The following is a 10637-nucleotide window of genomic DNA, read 5'->3' as shown; positions in this document are numbered from 1 at the left end:
AGAGAGAGGGAGACACAGAATCGGAAGCAGGCTCCAGGCTCTGAGCTGTCAGCACAGAGCCCGATGCGGGGCCCGAACTCACCAACTGTGAGATCATGACCTGAGCTGAAGTCCGACGTTCAACTGACTAAGCCACCCAGGAGCCCCAGGGAGAGCATGTAATTCTTACTCTCGGATTTGTGAGTTTGAGCCCCAGATTCGGTGTAGAGATTACTTAAATAAATAAACTTAAAAAAAATAAAAGAAGTGAATCTAGATCCTGCCATTTGCAACAACATTGATGAACTTAGAAGACATTATTCCAAGTGAAATAAACCAGATACAGAAGGAAAAATACTGCAAGATCTCACTTACATGTGGAACCTAAAAAGTCAAATTCACAGAAACAGGGAGTAGAGTGGTGGTTACCAAGAGTGGGGGTAGGGGCTGAGGAAAGGGGAAATGTTGGTCAAAGTACACAAATTTTCATTTATAGGATGGATAAGTTCTGGGGATCTTATCCCCAGTTCAGTACAGCATGGTGACCATAGTTAATAATACCATATTGTAGGGGTACCTGGGTGGCTCAGTCGGTTGAGCGTCCGACTTCAGCTCAGGTCATGATCTTGCACTCTGTGAGTTCAAGCCCCACATTGAGCTCTGTGCTGACAGCTCAGAGCCTGGTGCCTGCTTCGGATTCTGTATCTCCCCCTCTCTCTGCCCCTCCCTTGCTCGTGCTTTGTCTCTTTCCCTCAAAAATAAACATTAAACATTTTTTCAAAAAATAATACCATATCGTATACTGTATTTAAAAAATGCTTTATTGCTCAAAAATGCTAACCATCATCTGAGCTTTGCTGGGAAAGTAGATCTCAGATGCTCTTAACCACACACAAAAAATTGTCCCTAGGTGAGGAGATAGATATGTTAGCTAACTTGACTATAGTAATCATTTTACTATGTATGTGTATATCATGTTGTACACCTCAAATATTCAGGCATACCTCCAGAGATATTGTGGGTTCAGTTCTAGACTACTGTAATATAGTGAATATCACAATAAAGCAAGTCAAATGAGTTTTGTGGTTTCCCAGTGCCTGTAAAAGTTACTTTTATGCTATACAGTAGTGTGGGGCGGGGCAAAGAGAGACGGGGAGAGAGAATCCCATGGAGCCTCTGGAACTGTCAGCATGGAGTCTGATGCAGGACTCAATCTCACAAACTGTGATGTCATGACCTGAGTTGAAATCAAGTGTTGGATGCTTAACTGACTGAGCTACCCAGCACCCCTATACTGTAGTCTGTTAAGTGTGCAATAGCATTATGTCTAAAAAAACAATGCACCTACCTTATTTTTTAATAAGTATATTAAAGTATATTTAAAGTATATTTAAAAATACTTTATTGCTGGGACACCTGGGTGGCTCAGTCAGTTCAGTGTCTGACTCTTGATCTCAGCTGAGGTCTTGATCTCAGGGTCATGAATTCAAGCCCCGTGTCAGGCTCCATGCTAGGCATGGAGCCTACTTCACCCCAAGTCTGAGCTTTCAGTGACTCATAACCCCTGATCACAGATAATATAACAAATAAAATAATAATGAAAAATTTGAAATACTGCAGAAGTTACCAAATGTAACACAGAGACAGGAAGTGAACAAATGTTGTGGAAAAATAGTGCCGATAGACTTGCCTGATTCAGGGTTGCCACAAATCTTCAATCTATAAAAAACAGTATCTGAGAAGCTCAGTAAAGCAAAGAACAATGAAATGAGGTATGCATGCCTACAATTTTTCTTTAAAAAATGTTTAAAGGGGTGCCTGGGTGGCTCAGTTGGTTGAGCATCTGACTCTCGATTTCAGCTCAGGTTATGATCTCATGGTTTGTGAGTTGGAGCCCCACATTGCGCTCTGCACTGACCGCGTGGAGCCTGCTTGGGATTCTCTCTCTTCCTCTCTCTCTCCCCCTGCTCTCTCTCTCTCTCAAAATAAATAAATAAATTTAAAAACAAGTTAAAAAAAGGGACGCCTGGGTGGCTCAGTCGGTTAAATGTCCAACTTCAGCTCAGGTCACGATCTCACGGTCTGTGAGTTCGAGCCCCGCGTCGGGCTCTGTGCTGCCAGCTCAGAGCCTGGAGCCCGTTTCAGATTCTGTGTTTCCCTCTCTCTCTGCCCCTCCCCTGTTCATGCTCTGTCTCTCTCTGTCTCAAAAATAAACGTTAAAAAATAAATAAATAAATAAATAAATAAATAAATAAAAATTAAAAAATAAAAATATTAAAAAAAAAAGAAATAGGTAAGTTCTAGAGCTCCACCATCCAGTATAGTAGCTGCTACTCGCTTGGGGTTATTTAAATTAGTTACATAAAATTAAAAGTTCACTTCCTTGGTCACCCTAATGACATTTCCAGGGTTCAGTAGCTACGTGTAACTCAGGGCACAGATATAGAACATTTCCATCATTACGGGAAGTACTGTCAAACAGCACTGCTCTAGGGTGTGTTGGTGATAGGTGCTATAAAAAAATTTAGAGCAAGATTTGAAAAAAGAGTGGTGTGGGAGTGGGGAGTGTGTAAAACTGCAGTTTTACATCGAGTGATTGAAAGGTGCCTAATTTAGGAGCTCTTGAACAAAGACTTGAAGGAGGTGTGGGGGTGTGCCAGGGCAACACCTGGGGGAAGAGTGTCCTGGGCAGCGGGGACAGGCAGTGCAGAGGCGGGGGTGTGCCAATTTGGTAGGAGTGGAATGAGCTTGGAGGAGAACGGTAGGGAAGAGTTAATGGGGGCAGATCACAAAGAGCCTGTGCTATCCTACAGAAACCTACAAAGACACACAGATGTAAGTACAAAAATGTTGTGCAGCCTTGTTTGTAACAGCAAAACTTTGGAGGTGACATACATGATTATCAGCAGGGAATGTGACATGTTTGTGCGGTGGTTGGGAAGGATGAGGGTAAAAGGTACGACTGCGTGGAGAGCCTCCTGGAGGCGGCGGGCTGCAATGAGAAGGCCTTCACCCCGGTAGACTGGAAATAACCCGAAGTTCCTGGAAGTTGAGGTGTGAGGTTGCCCTGTGGGTGCCTGTGCTCACTCTGTGAAATCTCCTCTATCTGCTGAAAGAAGCAGAGGCCAGGGACTTGTGAGGCCCCCGAAGGCCCTAAACTCACCCCAGTTGGGGAAGAGTCACTGGCGGGGAAGGAATTGTCCAGATGCTGAGATCACACTCCATGGATTACCAGGAGGGGCCACATGGATGTCCGGCCACAGGTTGGGGAACTGTGGGCTTGATGTGGAAGAGGCAGAGTGGCCTCTCTGACTGTCCTCCCTGCCCCGTCCCAAACTGTGTTTCCCTGGCAGCGAATGGTCAAGAACCTGGAGAAGGAGCTGGCACTGCTCAAGCAGGAGCTGGCCATCCACGACAGCCTGGTAAGGGGCTGGAGGCAGGTGGCTGGGTGAGGGGCTGGCCGGAGTGCTGGAGGGACTGCGGTCACAGTACCAGGCGGGCAGAGGGATTGGGTGGACAGGCCCCAGGAGGGCCAAGTAGGCAGGGAGACTTTGGGGTCAGAGGGGCTAAGGAGCCAGGGATGCCCGGTGGGCAGGGAAATTGGAAGAGCAGGAGGATGTGGGCAGGGGTGTCAGATATCAGGGAGCAGAGGCAGACAGTTGGCAGGAAGATGAGGAGCAGGGGGCCAGGTGCCAGGCAGGTAGGGCAGGGATAGATAGCATGATGGTCAAGGTCAGAGGAGGTGGGGCTTACTGGGCAGTGGGGGAGGGGCAGCAGCATAGAGCCCTGAGGGCAGAGGGTGGGGACAGGAGACCTCTGGTGGCTTGCCTGGGCCTGCTCATGGGGGGGGGGGGGTGTCTCAAGGCAGAGGCAGCCACCTTCTGCCCATGGCTGTCATCCTAGAGTCTCCTGAGACTCAGCCAGCAGAGCCCTTTGCTTGGAGTGGCAAGCTCATGACAGGTGGCTTTCCTTCCCTCCAAGACCCAGTTGTCCCTCTGTGACCCGAGCACCTGGCCAGGACCTGATGGTGAAGGGAATGGAGCTGGCTTAGGTGGCCAGGACCTGTGCCCAAACCTCTCCACCTTGATTCTCAGAATGACCCCTCCTGCCCCTGTCGGGCTCAGGTATTTGGAGCTCGTTGACATGTTTTTCATCCTCCTCCAAGGCCAACCGCACCCTTGTGAACTACGATCCCATGGATGAAATCCAGATTGCTGAGATCAACTCCCAGGTGCGGAGGTACCTGGAGGGGACACTGGACGAGATTGATGTAAGGAGCATCTCCTTGGGACCACCATGCCCAGTGGCCTGGGTCTCCCTATCCTGGGCATACCCCCACTTGTGCTGTGCTGGCCTTAGAACCTTACACTGAGTGGGTGCAGTGGGTGTCGGGTGGGTGGTGCTGGACCCCTGGCCTCGGGCCCTGCAGCCCACTGAAGCCTCAGCATCCATGTTTAGGGTTACAAGGATGGGTGTGCCCCACAGAGTGGCCAGAAGCCTTGACTGGCCCTGACCACACAGGGGGTGGTCCATCACAAGTGCAGGCCCTGGAGCTAGGCTGCCCTGAATCACGTCCCATCTCAGCTGCCTCCTTGCTGAGTGATTCAGCAAAATGCTTAACCTCGTGGACTTTGGTGGCCACACTTGTACAGTGAGGAGGGAAAGCAAGCTGGAATTAACTGAGCTGTAGGAGCTCAGGTGCTTAGCTGTGCCAGGTGGGGTGAGGCCATTCAAGGATGATGGTCATGCTGGTTTACAAGGCAGACACCCAGGGCCCGAGTTGGAGTAGGCCAAGGAGGAAGAGACGGCAGCCACATGGGGAAGGGCCCTCAGGAGGAAGGTTGCGTTCTTTTTTCACAGTGCAGGCCAGCAAACCCTTCATCAGGGAGCTACGTGACAGACGCCTCCCCATCCCTAGCCTGTCACTGTGGCAGCTATAACTGGCAGGCCTCAGACAATGGAGGGGCAGGCCCTTCTGGCATTGTAACAGTGCTAGTCCTAGACTGACCCTCAGGGGTAATGCTTGTGGTCCCTAGGGCCGAGAGGGAAGCCAGTAGCCTTCCCCCAGCCATAGATGTATATGTGTCTGTAACCACACAAAAGTTCATAACAGAACCTTTCAGCAACAGGAGAGAGCTGAGGACAATACATTTTATTAAAATGTTTTTTCTTAGTATTTTCAAGTACTAGAGACATTCTAATTTTACAGAGATCTTCCCTTAGAAAAGGTCATTTTTATAGCCTCAATAAATACTTAGCTTGAAAACTATTAACCAATTGTTTCTTTGTTCTTGAGGAAAACAGATATGCCATTCTCAAGACAGAGGATCAAAGGGTTAGTCAAGGAGTCCTGGTTTCTCTATGAACAGAGACACACCCTGTGCTGTGCTGCCAGAGGCCTAACCTCTGCCTTGCTCTCTTCCCTCCAGATAATCAACCTCAGACAGATCCAGGAGGTGTTCAACCAGTTCCGGGTGGTTCTGAGGTAAGGGACCCTCCCCACCCACTGGATTCCTACATCAGGCTGCCATTTTCATTTCCCGTGGTCAGGGCATGGCCTTTAAGTGCACTGCCTTGTCTCTCATGGGTGAAGAGCCAGATCAGAGTTCTTGGGGTGTGCCCAGGCCCCTGAGCTCTCAAATCCTCCAGCCCTTCCCTTCCCCTGGGGGAAGCGGGGAGGACAGACATCCATTTAAGGACAACACAGAGAGGAGTCCCTGGTAGTCCCTGGTAGATGTTTCTTGAGTTCATTAACTCAACAGGAGGTCTTTATGGAGTGCCGGCCCTGAGCGCCCTGAGCATGGCCAGAGCAGGGCATCGTGAATGCTCCCTGCTCCCCACCCCCACCTCAAGAGGCATTTGTGGTTTATATGGGTGCAGGCATACCTGTAAACTGAGTGGCTTATGCTGGGTGGATCACAGAAGTGGGTCACGTGATTCCAAAGGGCCCTTTTTAAATAATTTTTAAATGTTTATTTTTGAGAGAGAGAGAGAGAGAGAGAGAGAGAAAGAGAGAGAAAGAGAGAGGGAGCTTGAGTGGTGGAGGGGCAGCAAGAGACAGAGACACAGAATCCGAAACAGGCTCCAGGCTCTGAGCTGTCACACAGAGCTCGATGTGAGGCTTGAACTCACGGACCGTGAGATCATGACGTGAGCTGAAGTCGGACACTTAACCAAGTGAGCCACCCAGGCACCCCCCAAAGGGCCTTTAAAGATAGCACCTAGGAAAGCATGGTCCTGAGGCAGGCTTACAGTCCTTGTTAAAGTTATCTTGGAGCAGAAGTGCCTGGCAAGCAAGGGTGGCCATTACAAATTTGGGAGGCTGGACAATAGATGTGTGCACTGAGAAATCGGGATGTGGCATGAACTTGTTTTGTCTGGTCTGGTTCATGAGGAGGGTGTGGTTCCATCAGAGGGGGGCCACACCCACATGAGTTCTACCTCCAGTACTTGGTTCTTGCTCCAGAGGGTTCAGCATGGCCCCAGGTGTCAGGTGTTCTCTCATTCTCTCTCTCAAGCCAACAGGAACAGGAAGTGGAATCTGCTTTGCGCAGGAAGTATACCCTCATAGATAAGAATGACTTTGCAGCCATTTCTGCGGTCCAGAAGGTATGCATGGTTGCTTCTTGTTGACAGAATTCATGTCAAATGTTTCCATCCCCAGACCTTTTCAGAAGCAGCAAGTGTTCCACATTAAAGCAGATCTAGGGTTGCAACAGGTAAAGGTAACACCAGGATGAGTGTGACCCTTGCAAGAGTCTGCCATATAGGAATTCAAAATGGTCTCCAAAATTAGAGACATGACCACAGACAAGACCAGTTCCTGGAGTCACGTTGGCAACAGGACTCGAGATTCTCGGTATGGCGTGGTGTTGATGTGGAAAGTGGACATTTGGTAGAATGGCCAGAGATAGTGCTGTTGGGGGCAGCCTGAAGTCAGCGGCACTGGCGACAGCTATCTTGGTGTGTGGGGTCAACGTGCCCACCAGAGCATGCATGCACTTGGGTCCCCCACGGGCCAGAACCCTTCAACTAACTCCTTGCCCTGTGGCTGGCCTCTTCCAGGCAGGGCTTGTGGACGTTGATGGCCACCTAGTAGGTGAGCCTGATGGACAAGGCTTCGGACTCGGGGTCACCCCTTTCTCTGCCAAACCTGGGAAGAAATCCAAGTCCAAGAAGACATTCAAAGAGCAGCTCAGGTGAGTAACCTTCCTGCTGCTCTACCTGCTCAACACCTGGCCCTCCTTGGCTGGTGAAAGAAGAGAGTAGCTAAGCTAGTGTCTTAGCTACTGGCTGGTCACAGTTGCTCCCATTACTGCCAGTACTAGCAGTATCCGCGGGACTCAGGTTGGGCTGGTTACCTCTTGTCCACACAGCGACCCCATGAGGTGGGCATTAATGTCTCCATTTTACTGATGTGGAAACCAAGGCCCAGGGGTGTGGTCCAAGGCCACACCACTGATGAGTGGTAGAGTAGAAGAGAGGCCAGACTAGCACTCCCCACTCCCCACTCTAGTACTGCACGCAGAAACCACCTGTGACCCAGCTGCCTGGTGCTCATGTCACCTAAAAACCACAGTTCACCTTTCAGGCAAGGATCATTTGTGTATGCAAGGCTCACTTAAAGAGATACTCTCCCTGGGAGATGCCTGTAGCAGTGGACAAAGAGCATAGGCTCTAAGAAGCGCCTTTCACCCTTGTGTGAGGCATGACAGCCTCTCTGTGCTTCCATTTTCTGGTCCGTAAGCTGGGACTCATAATAGTAGCATCAAAATCACGGGGGTTGTGAAGATGTGGGTGAATGCAGTCCCCGTACCTAGAAAGTACACAGTGGGAATGTGTTGTTGTTGTTACTATCACTTGGTAAAGGACACAGTCCAAAGCTGATTGTGCAAAACCATCACATGCAGGACAGGAGTCAGGTAGCGGGGGTTGCCGAGGCCCCTCGCATCCTCCTGATGATTCAGGCCTGCTCAGACGTGCCTCTCTGAGAAGGAGGACCCTGGGCACCATCACTTGGAGGGGAAGGGCAGCTACCTTCCTGGGAGCTGGTGCGGGCACCCATGTAGGTGGGAGAATGCAGAACTCATGGGCTGGTCAAGGCATCAGGGCAGACATGTCTTGCTTTACCTTCGGTCCCCAGACCTAACCTGGACGGGGGCTCTGCCACTCCTTCCCAGGGGTGCCTGTGTGATAAGTGCCTCAATGGCCAGGATATTCCCGGGAGCCTGTGGCCCACCCCACAGGTGCACCTGCTTCCAGACCTAGAGACTGCCATTTTCCCAGGCGTCTCCTGCTGAGGCTGCTGAAGGGAGGGCTACTTATTCTGATGAGGAGGAGAAGAATGCTCTCCTCTTCCTATCCATAGGGTCTTACTCTTTGTGTTTGGGCCCACATGTATGATCTAAATAAGACTGAGTAGGATGGGGCTTCTGATATAAGAGGGTTTGGACAGGTCACTCTTCTCAGCACCAGAGACACCTTACTGCCCATGACTAAGCCTGGGGTCTCCCTGCCTTCTCCTTCTAGCTCCTCAGCAAGAAAGGAAGGTGCCAGCAGCCCTGTGAGTGGCAAGGAGTTGGATGTCTCTACGTCCAAGACCCAGCTGACCCCATCCTCCAAGGAGGGGGATGTCAAAGACATGACTATACGGGAACGGGAGACCTCCAGCACTGAGCCCCTTCCTTCGGACTCCCCAAAGGAGGAATTACGCCCACCCAGGTGACCCTCTAATGGTAGTTCCTGCTCCAGATCTTTCAAAACCAGAATGTGATCCTCAACATGTGAATAGTGCCTGTAGATACATGAGATAAAACAGGGGATAACAGGCAAAGACTAGGAGTACAATCCAAAAAGAAGTAACAACAACAACAAAAAAAAACAAAGAAGTAACATGATGGCTTATACACATGCAAAATGGTCCCACCTCAGGACTCCTCCAAGATACGCAGTTACACATGGAATCATTTTAGACCCTTCAAATAGCCATTATTTAAATAAAAATTGTTAGGGGCACCTGGGTGGCTCAGTCAGTTGAGCGTCCGACTTCAGCTCAAGTCATGATTTCATGGTTTGTGAGTTTGAGCCCCACGTCAGGCTCTCTGCTATCACTGCAGAGCCCGCTCGGTTGCTCTGTCCCTCTTGCTCTCTACCACTCCCCTGCTCGTGCTCTGTCTCTCTAGAAAATAAATAAGCATTAAAAAAAATTTTTTTTTTTTTTTAATAACTAATGCATTTAAAAGGCCCCTCAGGGTGCTTGGGTGGCTCAGTCAGTGTCTGACTCATGATCTCAGCTCAGGTCTTGATCTCAGGGTCATGAGTTCAAGCCCCATGTTGGGCTCCATGCTGGGTTTGAAGCCTACTTAAAGACAAAGAAAAAAAAAGGCACCAAATTCTCAAGGTATGAGACCCCTTCCCCTGGCTACCCAGTTTCTCTCCCCGGTAAGTCAGTCATTGAGTGTTCAGTAATCTGTCCTGAGGAAATAATTAGAGATGTGCACAAAGATTTGTGCAAACAGATGTTCATTGCATCATCAATTTAAAAAGGTGACAACAGTTTTTTTGTGAAATACCTTCAGGAGCTAATGTGATGGCAAAGGCACTAAGTGAGTTATTATCTCTGCCCTTGGGATGTACAAGGATGTGCATGAAGAATTTTTTCCCCAGCAGGTGAACAGTTCTAAGCACTCAGAAGTTGGAAGTACTGGACAGTGAATACTGTCTTGAGTCTACATTTAACATATTACTATACCTATTTCATCACACATCCATCTTTCTCTCCATCCCTCTTATTTAAAAAAAAATTTTTTTTAACATTTATGCATTTTTGAGGGTGAGAGAGACAGAGCGTGAGCAGGGGAGGGGCAGAGAGAGAGGGAGACACAGAATCCAAAGCAGGCTCCTGTCTCTGAGCTGTCAGCACAGAGCCTGACGTAGCGCTCAAACTCATGGACCACGAGATCATGACCTGAGCTGAAGTCGGACGCCTAACTCACTGAGCCACCCAGTCACCCCAATCCCTCTTATTTTTTCGATGCATTTCATAGGAAGTTGCAGACGATCTGCTTCTCCCTGCCCCAGCACTTCAAATTATATCTTGTTAACCAGAGTTCTCGGGGCTCCTTATAACACGAAAGAATGGTTCTGTGAATGACGTAAGATGTAAAATTACAATCTACTGTGTGACCTCAAACATTAAAAAACTTTAATTATTTATTTATTTTTATTTTAGAGAGAGAGGGAGAGAACATGTGTGAGTGGGGGAGAGGAGCAGAGGGTGAGAGAGAATCCCAAGCAGGCTCCATGCTCAGCACGGAGCCCGAGATGAGGCTTGATCCCACGAGCCTGGGATCATGACCTGAGCCGAAATCAAGAGTCAGATGCTCAACCGACTGAGCCACCCAAGTGCTCCTCAAACATTAAAAAAATTAACGAAGAGATCCCTGAAGTAGAGACACCAAAGTGTAATTGCTAATAGGCAGTGAGTGGTTTTTTGCTTTGTTTTCTGTTTTTTACACTTTTCCTTGCTGTCCTCACTTTCTGCAATGGTCATGTGTCCTTGCTTGCTGAGTGAGACAGACACAGGTGAGCGGTTCCCACACAGGGTAGCTCCAGTGCAGGATAGGTGGTGCCTGGGAGTTTCAGCCTTCTGCCCACAG

The 10637-nt window shown here is 49.2% G+C and overlaps 1 protein-coding gene across 10 annotated transcripts in view; it reads left to right on the top strand.

Moving 5' to 3' along the window:
- The window catches only part of KIF9 (kinesin family member 9), a 55305-nt gene that overhangs the window by 27502 nt on the left and 17166 nt on the right, over window positions 1-10637 (top strand). For all 10 annotated transcript variants that reach the window (XM_045049476.1, XM_045049474.1, XM_045049477.1 and 7 more), the window contains 6 exons: window positions 3333-3401; window positions 4145-4249; window positions 5409-5464; window positions 6498-6588; window positions 7045-7178; window positions 8509-8700. In XM_045049476.1, coding sequence (XP_044905411.1) covers window positions 3333-3401; window positions 4145-4249; window positions 5409-5464; window positions 6498-6588; window positions 7045-7178; window positions 8509-8700 — 647 coding nt within the window. The remainder of the gene's footprint in view (window positions 1-3332; window positions 3402-4144; window positions 4250-5408; window positions 5465-6497; window positions 6589-7044; window positions 7179-8508; window positions 8701-10637) is intronic.

The sequence above is a fragment of the Felis catus genome, chromosome A2, assembly GCF_018350175.1.
Source record: "Felis catus isolate Fca126 chromosome A2, F.catus_Fca126_mat1.0, whole genome shotgun sequence".
In the NCBI taxonomy this organism is placed as follows: domain Eukaryota; kingdom Metazoa; phylum Chordata; class Mammalia; order Carnivora; family Felidae; genus Felis; species Felis catus.
This window is presented reverse-complemented; position numbering and strand designations above follow the sequence as displayed.